Here is a 16040-nt window from a genome sequence, read left to right as displayed (position 1 = left end):
CCATTTGTTTCACTATCCACTCTGTGCAGGGGCAAAGCTTATTACATTTTTAAACTGTAGAGATACAATAATTTTACTGCTGTAAAATCCAAATTTTGTCTTATTTAAAATATAAATCTAATATAATCTGCTTCTTAATGTATGTTCTTTAAAATACAGTGTGTGTTTTTTAATATATTATAATTAAAATTATTATTATGTGGACATGCATATTAGATCGTTTTTTAGTGAAATATAGTCCCTCCAGAAAGGCAAGAAAAGCCCGGAAACTTACTTTAAAACTAAATATGTTTCTAAATACTTTAAAACTAAATATGTTCCCTAAAACGGTGGACAGAGCTACAGCCTTACCCAGTTAGCCAGCAGCTATCACCAGCACTACTTGTGTAGTTAATAAAAGGACAGGTAATGTTTGTCACGCTGTTGCACACACAGCACGCTCGTTTGTTTCAGTTCGTCAGTTGCCACAAGACAACTTACCAACGTGTACGTAATAAGCTAATACTCCTGGGTGCTACACACTACGCTGTAGACCTACTTACTGGTTTTGTCACATCAGTCTGTGTCTCTGAATTAATTTGTGTTTCTCCTACAGCTCCGGACCGCTAAAAATGCGCGTGCTCTTTGTGAGCTCGTTCCTGGCTCGTAACCAGCGCGTTCTGCCGTCAAGGGCGATCATTGGTTAAATGTGATCATGTGACTGATGCAAGCCAGATCCTTTTATTTAGCAAAACTGTGATTAATAGTTAAATATTATTGTTGAGGGGCACAGACAGGACTCCGCACGCACGCACACACACATAAAAAAAAAAAATTTTTTTTTTAAAAAAGTTGCCTCAACAAAAGGGCACTTTGGGCACCCATCAGGAAAGGGGCGGGTGCTCAAGCCCCTCTAGCCCCCCCCCCCCCTCCCCCTCTGCACGTGCCTGGAGTTGAGTGCGCACAGGCAGAAATGTTGAGAGCGCAAGTATCACATTGCGAGCGAGCACCAATGCAAAAACTGAGCGAAAGGGGCTGCTATTGTGTGTGTGTGTGGATAGTAGCAAACACTGAAATACATTTTTTGCACGCAGGAATGAATTTTGTTCACTCAAATTCAGCTTTTCTTCGCTCAAAACAAATTTCTCCTCAAAATACAACACTTGCACCTGCAAACTTTTTTACGTGCGCTCAGAATAGTGGCACAAAAATAATGCCATAGAAGTCAGACGTCTTCTGGGAGCGCTGTGCCAATCTTAACCTCAGCGGGAGGTCCTAAAAATTGGACCTGTATCCGATTGGCTAACCGGGGTGCGAGGGGAGCCGCCCCTTTGTTATGTGATTGGCAGCGGGGCGAAGTTAGGCATGCCTCGGAAGCGGAGTTGGCCTCCGGCGCAAAGTCCGAATGAATAGCCCAAATCATTAAGGATCAGATACAGCGAGAGTAACAAGGGAAAAAATTGTGCGCTGGCTGCGGCTCGGTGCGAGTAGGAGCGAGGGAAAACTTAGGCTGTGTGCTGAATTTGAGACGGAGCTAGTAAGAGGGCTGGTTTGAAGAAAAAAGACTAAGGATTTTTTCAGGAGTTTTTGCCCTGTTATCGAATATATGTTTTGGGAATAGAGGGTTCCCTAACAAGTTATTCTAGGGTTTTTTTGTTGCGCATGTTTTGGATAAAAATACGGAGGGTTTTTTCAGGAGGTTTCCTGCTTGATTGCCTAAGGATTGGGTGGGAGCCGAATTTGTGAAAAAAGACTAAGGATTTTTTCAGGGGTTTTTGTCCTGTTATTGAATATAAGTTTTGGGAATAGAGGGGTCCCTATCAAGTAATCAAGTATCAAGTTTTTGGAGAAAAACGGAGGGTTTTTTCAGGAGGTCTCCCTGCTTGTTTACCTAGGGGTTTTTGCTGCCGCAGTGAGCTTATGCTTGAGAGATCGCGAGAGTTTTTTGCGACTCAGACTTTGATTCTCATTTTCCTTTTTCGGATTGAAAATTGAAATAAAGTTTTGCAACGAGGCATGCAACCTGTATGTCTCGCCATACTGAACGTTACAAAAGCACAAGTTTAACTAAGCACTTTTACTCTTGTTTAACACATTTTCACACACACACACACACAGACAAGCACAGGCCCAGACACAGGCGCGTGCACAAGCTCGCACAGCGCGGGGGCGCGCTCGCGCTCACACACACGCACTGGCCCACCACCAGATGGCGTTTTTTAAGCATAAAAAGTAAAAACATTTTAATGGCTTAAAAGTAAAGAATGCTATTTGACATAAAAACTTTATTTTTTAATAATCAAATAATTTATTTTGGGGGGAAAAATAAATGAGCGTGTATTATGTGTTAACAATAAAGGTATAACTTTCACACCTGCTTCAGGTTTTCCCTTGCAACCATTTATCACACGCACAAGCAGATCTAAGTATTTGACTAGTGCTTTCTGTCAAAAGTCTAACCTTATCTTATGACCCTGTTGCTACACTACATTCCCTTACCAATGCACTCTGCAGCCAGATTACTTCTTTTTATGTGTGAAAGCTAAATTAAGCAAATTGTATGGTATCAGTGCAGAATCTGTGTCAATCCTGGGGCTTTTTTTTACTTTCTTTTCTTCATTACAAAATTAGTTTTGATTTTTATTATTTAATTTTTATTAGTTTTTACAATTTACAAATACAAAAAAAAGTCATTCTTTTAATTTGATACTTAATTACAAATACTTCAATAAACTGACTTTTAAAATCTTTTTCCATGAAACACTTAATGTGTCAAGGCAGGTTCGTTGCACAGTGTAGACAGTGTGACAGTCACAAGTTCGTGTGAAACCAGTGGATTGGCTATTGTGTGGTTGCAGCTTCTCAGAAAAAAAAACATACAATCAAAGACTTTTTACAGTGAACAGTTGGACTTCGCTTTGTTTTATTCAATCAGTATATACTGTGCCAGAGCAATCTGAAAATATTTGTTGGTAGGGACTTCTTTACCTTTGGGTACATGAAATATGCTGGATGTAAAACTAATTAATGATTTAAAACTTCATAAAATTTCATTTAAAATATACACATATTTTTGGTTGTTGTTATTTTTTTTATTATGCTTTTGTTTATAATAATACTTATAACTTGCACCTTGCGGCTTCACCAAATAGGTTTAAAATACAACAACAACAAAAAACCCCAATAAACACTTATCTCATTATCTATGATACATTATAATGATACATGTAATTTGAGAATTAGCTGAATCTAAACACTTACACGTTATCATATACTAATAATTGCATTTACATCTGATCCTACACCTGCAGTAACAGATGCCCCAGCAACTTCATCAGATCCTACTGCTGCAGTAACAGACGCCCCAGCTACTTCACCAGATCCTATAGCTGCAGTAACAGACGCCCCAGCTACATCACCAGATCCTACAGCTGCAGTAACAGACGCCCCAGCTACATCACCAGATCCTACACCTGCAGTAACAGAGGCCCCAGCTACTTCACCAGATCCTACAGCTGCAGTAACAGACGCCCCAGCTACTTCACCAGATCCTACAGCTTCAGTAACAGACGCCCCTACAGCTGCAATAACAGACGCCCCAGCTACTTCACCAGATCCTACAGCTGCAGTAACAGACGCCCCAGCTACTTCACCAGATCCTACAGCTGCATTAACAGACGCCCCTACAGCTGCAGTAACAGAGGCCCCAGCTACTTCACCAGATCCTACAGCTGCACTAACAGATGCCCAAGCTACTTCACCAGATTCTACAGCTGCAGTAACAGACGCCCCAGCTACTTCACCAGATCCTACAGCTGCAGTAACAGACGCCCCATCTACTTCACCAGATCCCACCGCTGCAGTAACAGACGCCCCAGCTACATCACCAGATCCTACACCTGCAGTAACAGACGCCCCAGCTTCTTCACCAGATCCTACAGCTGCAGTAACAGACGCCCCAGCTTCTTCACCAGATCCTACAGCTGCAGTAACAGACGCCCCAGCTTCTTCACCAGATCCTACTGCTGCAGTAACAGACGCCCCAGCTTCTTCACCAGATCCTACAGCTGCAGTAACAGACGCCCCAGCTTCTTCACCAGATCCTACAGCTGCAGTAACAGACGCCCCAGCTTCTTCACCAGATCCTACAGCTGCAGTAACAGACGCCCCAGCTTCTTCACCAGATCCTACAGCTGCAGTAACAGACGCCCCTACAGCTGCAGTAACAGACGCCCCAGCTACTTCACCAGATCCTACAGCTGCAGTAACAGAGGCCCCAGCTACTTCACCAGATCCTACAGCTGCAGTAACAGATGCCCCAGCTACTTCACCAGATCCTACAGCTGCAGTAACAGACGCCCCAGCTACTTCACCCGATCCTACAAATGCAGTAACAGACGCCCCTACAGCTGCAATAACAGACGCCCCAGCTACTTCACCAGATCCCACCGCTGCAGTAACAGACGCCCCAGCTACTTCACCTGATCCTACAAATGCAGTAACAGACGCCCCTACAGCTGCAATAACAGACGCCCAAGCTACTTCACCAGATCCTACAGCTGCAGTAACAGAGGCCCCAGCTACTTCACCAGATCCTACAGCTGCAGTAACAGACGCCCCAGCTACTTCACCAGATCCTACAGCTGCAGTAACAGACGCCCCAGCTACTTCACCAGATCCTACAGCTGCAGTAACAGACGCCCCAGCTTCTTCACCAGATCCTACAGCTGCAGTAACAGACGCCCCAGCTACTTCACCAGATCCTACAGCTGCAGTAACAGACGCCCCAGCTACTTCACCAGATCCTACAAATGCAGTAACAGACGCCCCAGCTACTTCACCAGATCCTACAAATGCAGTAACAGACGCCCCAGCTACTTCACCCGATCCTACAAATGCAGTAACAGACGCCCAAGCAACTTCACCAGATCCTACAAATGCAGTAACAGACGCCCCAGCTACTTCACCAGATCCTACAGCTGCAGTAACAGACGCCCCAGCTACTTCACAAGATCCTACAGCTGCAGTAACAGAGGCCCCATCTACTTCACCAGGTCCTACAGCTGCAGTAACAGACGCCCCAGCTACTTCACCAGGTCCTACAGCTTCAGTAACAGACGCCCCAGCTACTTCACCAGATCCTACAGCTGCAGTAACAGACGCCCCAGCTACTTCACCAGATCCTACAGCTGCAGTAACAGACGCCCCAGCTACTTCACCAGATGCTACAGCTGCAGTAACAGACGCCCCAGCTACTTCACCAGATCATACAAATGCAGTAACAGACGCCCCAGCTACTTCACCAGATCCTACAGCTGCAGTAACAGACGCCTCAGCTACTTCACCCGATCCTACAAATGCATTAACAGACCCCCCAGCTACTTCACCAGATCCTACAGCTGCAGTAACGGACGCCCCAGCAACTTCACCAGATCCTACAGCTGCAGTAACGGACGCCCCAGCTACTTCACCAGATCCTACAGCTGCAGTAACGGACGCCCCATCTACTTCACCAGATCCTACAGCTGCATTAACGGACGCCCCAGCTACTTCATCAGATCCTACAGCTGCAGTAACGGACGCCCCAGCTACTTCACCAGGTCTTACAGCTGCAGTAACGGACGCCCCAGCTACTTCACCAGATCCTACAGTTGCAGTAACGGATGCCCCAGCTACTTCACCAGGTCCTACAGCTGCAGTAACGGACGCCCCAGCTACATCACCAGATCCTACAGCTGCAGTAACGGATGCCCCAGCTTCTTCACCAGGTCCTACAGCTGTAGTAACGGACGCCCCAGCTACTTCACCAGGTCCTACAGCTGCAGTAACAGACGCCCCAGCTACTTCACCAGATCCTACAGCTGCAGTAACAGATGCCCCAGCTACTTCATTGGATCCATCAAGTTCAGCAACAGGTCTTCCACCTACTTCAGCATCTCCGGGTAATGCAGCCAGTAGCCTGTATAACAAGTATAATGTTATCTGTATCCAGTCCAAGTATTTACATAATGCTTCAAAGGCTTATATTATTTTTTCTTTTGTTTCCACTTTGAAGATCCCTGTCATTCAAATCCATGTGGTGTTGGTAGCACCTGTGAAGCCCGTGCCAACCACACATTTGTATGCATCTGTCTGCCTGGTGATTTTTACAATAATATCACCCTGAGATGTGAAAATGGTAATTATTTGTTTGTCTACAACAGCTGTCAACTTCTTACAATTCTTACCTAGTGTTAGTGAAGAATAGGTGATTCAAAACCATAAGCACCTTTTGAACTAAACAGAGCTCTCTTAAGGTGTTTTCACATCTTTCGTGTCAAGATGACACCAAAGATTTGTTCTCCCTTGTCATAAAATGTCCCATGGACTTGGATTTTTTTCTGTGTGAAAATAAACCAAACCAAGGGAAAAATCTCCAAGTTTACAAAAGTATTAACCAATTTGTACCAGAGTAAACACACTATAGATATGAAAATGCCCTTAACCATTTCCCAGCATAAACAATAAGTAAGGTTAGTAAACTGTTAGCCTAGCTTAGTGACAAAATTATAAAATCTGACAAACAGCTAGTTTACTAATTAATATTTTCGATTTGGTCTACTTATTCCATGCAAAAAAAAAAAAAAAAAAGTAGGAAAGGCAGATTATGTTTTGTTTCATTTTTTATTTCTCTGGGATTAATTTCGGGCAGGAGCAGTGACATCATGAACTATATTCTTGTTGCCTTGTATTTGCCAGGCAAGCAGAGAAGATTTTATGTTAGCTATCAGTTCCTGTCATAATGCTAAGTATCTGCTAGTTGTAGCGTCATATTTAACAGAGATACTGTATGACACTGGGATAAATCTTCCTCCTGTCAGCAAGTTAATGACAGGATAAAGTATCATTTTATTAGATTTTGAGTTTCTTCTGATGATGCTTTATTGCTTTCAGCCAAAGTTTTCCCTGGAAAACTTTCCCTGAGAAAACCATTTAATGAAAAAATGAAAGATACCACATCAAAGGAATTTAAAGAAACTGCAGATGAAATTGTTGCTGCGGTAAGTAATCAGTTAGTACTCTCTATCAATAAATGTGTCTTTATGGACATTTTTTGACATTTTTACAAGCTAAATTTAAGCTTAAGTTAAAAAATAATTATATCTTATTCATCTTGACCAAAACATATTTTCTTTTGAAAACACAGCTGGATCAAGTTTATAAAGGGAAGGACGGTTACTCTGGCTCTATAGTGCTGAAACTCTTGTAAGTCTCAGACTGACAACAGCTTTTACCTTACAATTTTTCAGCCTATTTCGAATCACTGTACACTAACATGGTGTTATCCTGAAAAAATAAAGGATGCAATCATCACTAAATGTGATTTCTGTCTAAACAGGCCAAGCACCAGTCGTATGTTGAGGGCACCCCCAGGGATCATTGCAGTACTACAGATCATCTTCAAAGCCAGTTCTGAAATCAAAGAAGATGACGTTATAAGGGAGTTAGAAAACAATCCTTGTGATGACTGTGTGCTGAGTGGGGCAACATTTGAGAGTAAGTTTATTACATGTATTCTAGCACACTGTGTTTTTCCAGTAACTTCTATGTTGATATGTTTCTAAAACAAGACTCACACAAGATAAAGATTTGTTTTCAGAAAGAATATAATTGACAAGATGTGTTTCAGAATACTTTATACTATATTTATGTTTCGGTCTGAATCAAACCGTTTCCACCATATGTCCAAGATGATTTAGTTGTAAAAAAAAACAAAACAAAGCCCTTTATAAATAGTTTTTGATCTATGCAACATTCTTGCTCATGGTTGCTTCTATTCTGAACTTTGAATTGAAACTATAATTTAGATAAACTTTTATGAAGTCCTAATGATAATGGTATAACTAAACTGCAGACTGTACATTCCAATCCACAGTTCACATCATGACATGTTAGTTACTGACTTATGTAACTGCTGAGGACATTTTGTATTCAGTCTTTAAGCTGTATGAGCTAAAGCTTTTTCCCACTCTCTCCTTTATTTAAAGCAACAGACCTGTGTGCTGAAAACCCTTGTGATGTAAAAACTTCAAACTGCACATCACAGGATGGAGCTTACAGCTGTACCTGTTTGGAAAAACATTTTCAAACAGACTTCAGTGACAGAATGTGCACTGGTAAGATATCTTGGTGAACAAGCAAACATCTCTCCGTGTGTGTGTCTTTCTTTGAATAGTTGTCTGTGAAGGTTCTCAGTCATCCAGGTCATCGTAGTCAAAGGAGCTTGCAAAGAAAAGCGTCTGGACTTCTTTAAGTTACTTGAAGACGTTTCACCTCTCATCTGTGAAGCTTCTTCAGTTCATTTGACCTTAGAACTGATGAAGCTTCTCGGATGAGAGGTGAAACGTCTTCAAGTAACTTAAAGAAGTCCAGACGCTTTTCTTTGCAAGCTCCTTTGACTCTTTAAATAGTTATTTATCTACTTCTTTAACTGTCTCATCATTTTCACAGCTTGTCCTAGTGGGTCTAGATTTGAAGATAATACATGTGTGAAGTAAGTGCTCCTCCTCCTGTATGTTCAGCATTGATGTAAGTTTGGGTAAATGAAATCCTAAAATAAACATTTTTTTTTTTGTCTTGTAGATGTTCGTTTGGTTATTCTGGTTTGGAATGCAGTGAAAGTGAGTATACTGTATGTTTTTAAAAGTGAAAGCTGAAACATAATTTTTGAGAAAAAAAAACCCTAATGAGTATTGACAACAAATACTAAAATAGATTTTCTACCAATGGGGAATTCAGTTAAGGACTTAAATTAGTTAAGGACTTAAATCTTTGTTGTGTTTTATTAGACTGGCAGCTCATTCTGGTAATTGTGGGCTCTGTTCTTGGGGGACTGCTGCTCATATCCCTCATCCTTCTACCAATAATCCCTACCATGTAAGTTTCCCACCAACCCATCCACTCACTTTAAACATTAATTTATCCACATCTTTATTACAAATTTTAAATGTAAAAGTTTGCAAATGCCTGATGAACACTGTAATAGTAAACTGTAATGCTTTTTTACCATTTTGTTATCAGATCCTCAAAGAAAATCTCCAAAACCGGCAAAGATGGAGATATAGAAAACCCACACATTAACCAGGATTCATTCACATTTAAAGGGTTCACTAGCCTGCCAATTTTTTCCAATGGTGCGCCCAAACTCCCACGAGCCACCAACTCCACCACCACCAACAGCATAACCAACCTGGAGATAACTTCAAACAGTCGACAAAGCCCTGTCTTTGTGGACAACAGCTCAGTGAGTATGCGTCATGTTTCTCACTGACATGAGACACGGACCTTCAAAATAAAACAGGAAACACACTGACTGAACTCTAAACATATAAACTTAACAGCAACTGGAGAGACAGAACATAGGAACCTGAAACATGGTACAGAAAGGCACAGTAGACACAACATGGAACACAGTGAAGCCATATTACAAGAAGTAAGCCTAAGGGAAATAATAACTATAAAGATCAAAACAGCACAACCCACATGAACATAATGAACTTGCAGGGAAAGAGTAAAACTAAACGCGATGAACACAGGAACACAAGATCTCTTCAAAATAAAACAAGAAACATAAGTCGCAGACATCACAACCTGAACTTGACAACGTAAGACACAGACATGAAACACATGAAGGGCAAGGGAGACTTAACAGGGGTGGAAGACACAAGGGGAATCTAATAACAAACTATAACAACCTAGGCATGATAAAAAATGAACTAGAAAACCTGAAGGGCTTAAACATAAACCATAAACTAAAACTCAAAACGCTGGGTCAAAAGACCCAGGATTGTGACAGTATGTCTCTGTGTGTCCATAGAGATGTAGGCTTCGATTTGCATTTCTCCCTGATTTTATGAAGCTTTTCGTTTTTATGTCGTTTGTTGTTCATTTCACTGTGAAAGTAATTGTATTGTTTTCCCTCTGCAGGAGTTATATAGTGACCAAAATAACACAAACTCCCAGGCTCAACGTCAGAACAACCTCTACGCTGTAAAACGACCCCAGATCAAACCACACGCTCAGAGCCAAGGCTACGATAACCCTTACTACCAGTACGACAGTGAAAGCGACTTCAGTTAGTAAAAACTCACACAGAGTTGACCATACAATGGCAATGACTTGTTTTTTGTTTTGTGTTTTTTTGGAATTGTATTCCAGTTACTGCACACAACGAAACTTAATGAGCGATCTGGCTTTTCACCATTTTTTACAGGAATTGTTTTCTGTGCATAAACTGTTCTTGATTATATCACATGGAATTTAAAAAAGTATTCATTGTTTTTCCTTTGTTGTTTGTTTTTTTTTTTATTTCCTGAAAAATGGCTTATGAATTATTTATTGGACATGAACCAGAAACCTGGACATCCATGTTAAACTGATGAGGAGCTTCTTGATGTTGCTTTCTTTTCCCATTAATGCTTCACTTGTTCACTTGACTATGTTTGATTTTTGTAATTAGTCACAACTTGATATTTAACTAGTTTCTGTATTTGTTTAGGGCTCGTTCTAAGCGAGCAAAGACACAGCAATTTGTGGCTCCAAGAGATTCCATATCACTTAAAACAATTAATAAAAACACTATTCCATTTATATTATTAAGTCACAGTCCAACTTATTGGATCTTAGAGTCACCTGTATATTTTATTATAATTTGTAAAAAACAAAAAGGCTAAGTACTTGTTGACTCCTTAATGCTTCAAACAGCTTGATAAGTATCTATTTGTTTTATTTCTGGCCTTCCTTACTGAAACATTGTGTTATTCAACATGATATTATTATTTGAATGTCTTTGATCACTTTCATTTCGCATCACTTTTTTGTCACTTGTATATTTATTATAGTATGATATTTATTTAATGGTTAATTCATGTTTATATTATATAGTAGTTAAATACACAAAACCCCACTTTGAAATAAAGAGCTTTTAAATACTCATATTCTTTGTCAGACTCTTCCTGAGTTGAAATAATTGAGAAGATGCATTAGGCTGTTGTTCTTGTTTTTAAAATTATGGCTATGTTACATGAACGATTACATAATTTGTAACCCTAATTTATTTAACTTATCCATCCATCTCTGTTAATGGTAAATGGCCTGTATTTATATAGCGCTTTACTAGTCCCTAAGGACCCCAAAGCGCTTTACATATCCAGTCATCCACCCATTCACACACTGGTGATGGCAAGCTACATTGTAGCCACAGCCACCCTGGGGCGCACTGACAGAGGCGAGGCTGCCGGACACTGGCGCCACCGGGCCCTCTGACCACCACCAGTAGGTAACGGGTGAAGTGTCTTGCCCAAGCACACAACGACTGAGACTGTCCGAACCAGGGCTCGAACCGGCAACCTTCCGATTACAAGGCAAACTCCCAACTCTTGAGCCACGATCGCCACGATAATGAGATTGATTTTTTTTTTGTAGTACAGAAAAGTTTTGCTGAAAAACATTTGTGAAGCTGGCATGCAGTAGAGTAATGTCGTGCTTAGCACATTTTGCTCCTACCCAGGTTACTGTCATAAAGAAGGGAGAAACTGTTCGGCACACAATGCTGAATTTCTTCAAACTCTACCATTGTATATTACTTTTTGACCAATGTTTTCTTCTCGGTTTTATATCAGTAGAAATTAAAAATTTATGCAAAAAGAATTCCACTGTAGGTCTTGCTAGAATTTAGTACAGAAAACCAGTGACTACATGCACAGCAGATGTACCAATGAGAAAAAATGTTATATAACAGTACACACAATATAAAAAGTATTTCTAAATAAAGTTTAGAAAATTAACAAAAGTTTAAATGGAAAAGGAATTGGCAGAAATAGCACTGAACACTGAATAAAAATCGAATTTAAAATAAAGAAGTTTCTTAATTCTGAGTAAAAAAAAGTTTTTTCAAAATAATTTTAAAAATGTAAATAATAAAAATAAGTTTCAAAAGAATGAAACCCATTCTTGCTGCCAGAGAGGAGTAGGATAAAGATAAAGTATTATTATTATTATTATTATTATTATTATTATTATTATTATTATTATTATTATTATTATTGTTGTTGTTATTATTATTTGTAAAAAATAAAACAATTATAATAGCAAAAGAATCTTAGCTGCTTATTTAGCAGGCACCAAACAACACCCTTTTCCAGTTGTCCTGCTGTTACTTTCAGCTTTTATATGTACTAGTAATACTGACTAGAGATTATAAACAGTCATTTAAGTGTACTCTTTTCATTTGATGAATTATACACAACGTTTTCAAAGAACGATAAATATTTTATTGTTTCTGGAAATTGTACAGTTAGATTTCACAGTGTAGCTAATTCTGCAGCAAAGGGCATAGGACAGGTAACAGAAGAGGACATGAACTCTGTCTGCCACAGGTCTCTACCGCCCTCTTCAGACTACCTCAAATTAAGGTGTGTATTTTTTTTTTTATAATATCTGTTCTGCTTGTTTCAGCTACAGCTGCAAAAAGATTTCTTTTTGGTGGCTCTTAATGATCAGCCATAAATCTCTAATTGTTGGATTAAGCATGTAGCATCTATATAAAGTACAGAGGTTTATCTCCTTGTCAAAAATAGCAATAACTGGAATCTAAATTATATTGTTTTTAATTTCAACAGATAGGATTTAAAATAGAATTACATACGCTAAATATCAGATCTAGGACAGGTAATGTTTGTCGTACTGTTTCACACACAGCACGCTTGTAGTCAGCGTCATCATGTGATTGATGCAAGCCAGATCCTTTTATTTAGAAAAACTGAGATTAATAGTTACTGTATGTTATTGTTGAGGGGCACAGGCAGGACCCCCCCCCCCCCACACACACACACACACACACACACACACATAAAAAACATTTTTATAAAATAAAATAAAAAAGGCTCAAGAAAAGGGCACTTGGAGCGCCCATCAGGAAAGGGAAGGTGCCCAAGCCCCTTCTGTGCCCTGCCCTCCTCTGCACGTGCCTGGTTCAGGCTTAAGTTTACTTTGGCTGGAAACTACATCACGTCTTTTCCCGATGTTTTGTTCCCCTTTCAGTCTTGTCTCTGTGCTTGTTTACGTTACTGTTCTTGCTCGTCTCAGTGTTAGTTTCCTGTGTCATTTTGACAGTCCCTTTTCCTGTGCATGTTCCTTGTCTCCTTCCTGTGATTAGTGTCAGCTGTGCTCCCACCAGTTTCCTTCTCCCTCGTTACTGGTGCTGTGCCAAGATAGGTATCCCCAACAGAATTGTTCCCCCTGCGTCGGGAGCGTGCACTGGGCAGGGAGGGCGTATCCCAGGGGTCGGCAACCGTTGGCACGCAAAGGGTTAACTGATGGTACAGCCATAGCTGGACTGGCCATCGGGCATACCGGGCATTTGCTCGGTGGCTCGATGATTTTTATTTATTTTTTTTGTAACGGTATAAACAATGAAAGGTGTTGGATTGGCCAGATGCTGGCCGGTGTGTAAAAATAGCTCAGTTGTTTGGTGGTGGCATCGCAGAGCTTCCACAGATTCAGTAAAATTAACAAGTGGTGGAGGCCAGCACGTGGATGAGGGAGATCGGAGGCAGGACGGCATTCTTTACTTTGAGTTCTGCTTGTTTGCTATGCTGTGCTTTCGGCAAAAACGAAACAGCCAGGTCGCTGGACTCGCCGCTCCTGTGTCAGCGGAGAGCAGGCACACTTTGCCCCCCCCCCCGTCCCTCTTATGTTTCGGTGTTGCGCTGACACATCACGTGACTTAGACACTTTGGGGGTTGTCAAGTTGTTTACACATTAATTATATTCTTACCAATTGTTTTTGTTGTTGAGAATTTTAATTTTAATTTTTGTATTATAGTTTATCAACAGTATTTGTTTTAATTTGTTTACTGGTTTGTGTGCACTTAAGATTAAAACAAAAAAAAAAAAAGATCGCCACCACGGCAGACCCGATGGCATTTTCATGCTTCGGAGCATCATTTATTCTTACTATAATCACATGGTTGCTTCAACGGCTGCAGCTCTCCCGCTGTTCCGGGCGTGTTCCCTGCCACATACCCCCATCGCTCGCTTCACCTCACCCCGCGAGCAGGCGAGGGAATCGGCCCAGACCATCCGCGCCCCATGCCCCAGCCCAGCGATGGGGTCCACTCTGGCGGTCGCCCGCGCCTCCAGCGGAAGCCCCGGAGCTGGCCTGATGGCCACCCATATGGCAAGCAGCAGCGGCGGCGCAGCAGGCGTGGAAATGAGGTGGGGCTCAAAGGTAGCTGGGCAGACGGCCGGCACGCAGGACCATGCAGCCTGCGTGCCGAAGTGGACAGCGCGCCACCCTCAGGCGTGGCAGGACCCCCGCGCACCTCGACCTTCGTCTCCAGCTTGACAGGCCCCGCTGCCGCGCCAGCCTCCACCTCACCCCAAGCCGCACGCTGTCCACACGGTTGCTGTAACAGTAGCCTACATTCAATGGCTGCAGCCCTCCTGCTGCCAGCTGTACACATCAACACCAAAAACAACAACAGCACAAGCAGCGCACAGGTTTTAAGCCGGCGAGGCATCATTGTAGATGCAGTGAAGGTGAGTCCATCTCACCTGAAGCGGCATGGCAGACCAGGAGCCGCTACAATAATAAAACATTTTTTTATTTAATTATAAATAAATTATTTCTCCTAATTATGTCCTGGGTTTTAACTAATTAATAATACCAAAGGAAACATCACAAAAAACACTTAATGTCAACTTAATTGCGATTTAGCAATTCAATGAGGCATCCACTTTATTTATTGAAAAGTATCGTATCGGTATTGGTATCGGCAATACTGGCCCGAATTTACTTGGTATCGGATCGATACCAAAATATGCAGTATCGCACACCACTAGTATCAGGAGTACCAAGCGCATCGAGTCTCACCACAGGCTCTAACTGCTCACCATCCAGAGCTGTTATAGCCAGCACATAATCACAATCTGTTGCTAATCTTGGGAAAGCGTTTCATGTACTTTGATAATAGTTTTTGTTTGTTGTTCTAATACAGGTATTGTAGAAGAATAAAGGTGGTTGTGCCAAATATTGACTTTCATGCTTGAAGGTATTGTTGAAGCTGTTTTTGGCTTCTATGCTTAATTTCCATGTATGTTTGCACGTTTCAGAAAATGACTGCAGCTATTTCCAAATTTTCTTTAATATAACGAAATGAGGACTGGCTCAAGATTTTTGCACAGTACTATGTATTTTTATCTTTAGGCTATGTTTTAGCATTGAAATTCATGGTAATGGTGAAGTGGTGTACACAACTTGATTCAGATTTGCAGTTGTGATCAAGGTCAACTTAAGTATAATGGGAAGGTACTTTGGATCTTAATGGGAAAACTTTTTAAAAGTCTTTTTAAAATAGTTTCTTCTATTATCTCAGCTGTTTGCACATAGATCATCTTATCAGATATCTTGTGATGTCTACAAATCAAAGTTCATGTTATCTTTCTCCCCACCCTGTTTTATTGGCCATGTACAGTTGAACAATGTGACATCCCTTATAGTTAGTGTGATGTGTTTTACCGTGTACAATTGTAATAACTTCTAAAGCTCCCTCTTTATTTATTAAGTAGATTTTCCACATTTCAGTTCTGGGATTAGAGTTTCGATATAATTTGATATACACATATTCCTTACCCGACTAGTGATTAATGAATCTAGATCATGTATAGTTTTGAGAAGGGATTTTTAAGTTAGAATGAGGAAAGGTTTAATTTATAGTTATATATGGCCTAACCATAGAAGGAACCATGCAATTTCAAGTAAGCCTTAGATGTAAAGAACATTACTTAAACACACTCTTACTTCAGAGAACTATGCAAAGTAAAGAGACTTAAAAAAATCAACATGTAAAAATGTGCGGCTAAACAAGAAAAGAGTGGTTAATGGTAATTTCCTTCTTCTTGAAATGTAAATATAAAGGCTTGGGATGGTTTTCATATTGCATTAGATCATTGACACATTTTTTTTTTTTACCAACTTTTAAATGATAACTGAAATACTCTATGCCATGGAAAATTGATAA

At 40.7% G+C, this 16040-nt stretch overlaps 1 protein-coding gene across 1 annotated transcript; it reads left to right on the top strand.

Moving 5' to 3' along the window:
- The first annotated feature begins 5167 nt into the window (after nucleotides 1-5167).
- Nucleotides 5168-10763, top strand: LOC308391341 (mucin-13-like). The gene is made up of 11 exons (XM_080873956.1): nucleotides 5168-5921; nucleotides 6035-6157; nucleotides 6913-7019; nucleotides 7166-7224; nucleotides 7358-7515; nucleotides 8007-8135; nucleotides 8470-8512; nucleotides 8602-8639; nucleotides 8808-8895; nucleotides 9040-9262; nucleotides 9946-10763. Exons 3-11 carry the CDS (start codon nucleotides 6963-6965, stop codon nucleotides 10096-10098), a joined length of 948 nt encoding a protein of 315 aa, XP_080730082.1. The 5' UTR covers nucleotides 5168-5921; nucleotides 6035-6157; nucleotides 6913-6962; the 3' UTR covers nucleotides 10099-10763.
- Nucleotides 10764-16040: the final 5277 nt, after the last annotated feature.

The sequence above is a fragment of the Rhamphochromis sp. 'chilingali' genome (assembly GCF_963969265.1).
Source record: "Rhamphochromis sp. 'chilingali' genome assembly, chromosome: 22".
In the NCBI taxonomy this organism is placed as follows: Eukaryota; Metazoa; Chordata; class Actinopteri; order Cichliformes; family Cichlidae; genus Rhamphochromis; species Rhamphochromis sp. 'chilingali'.
Note: the sequence above shows the minus strand (reverse complement) of the source record. Positions and strands in the feature narration are given on the sequence as shown.

Coding starts and splice junctions, on each gene's coding strand:
- LOC308391341 (XM_080873956.1), top strand. CDS start 6,963: ATGAAAGATACCACATCAAAGGAATTTAAAGAAACTGCAGATGAAATT. Junction 8,136..8,469: donor CAGTGACAGAATGTGCACTG/GTAAGATATCTT, acceptor TCATTTTCACAG/CTTGTCCTAGTGGGTCTAGA. Junction 8,896..9,039: donor CTACCAATAATCCCTACCAT/GTAAGTTTCCCA, acceptor TTTTGTTATCAG/ATCCTCAAAGAAAATCTCCA.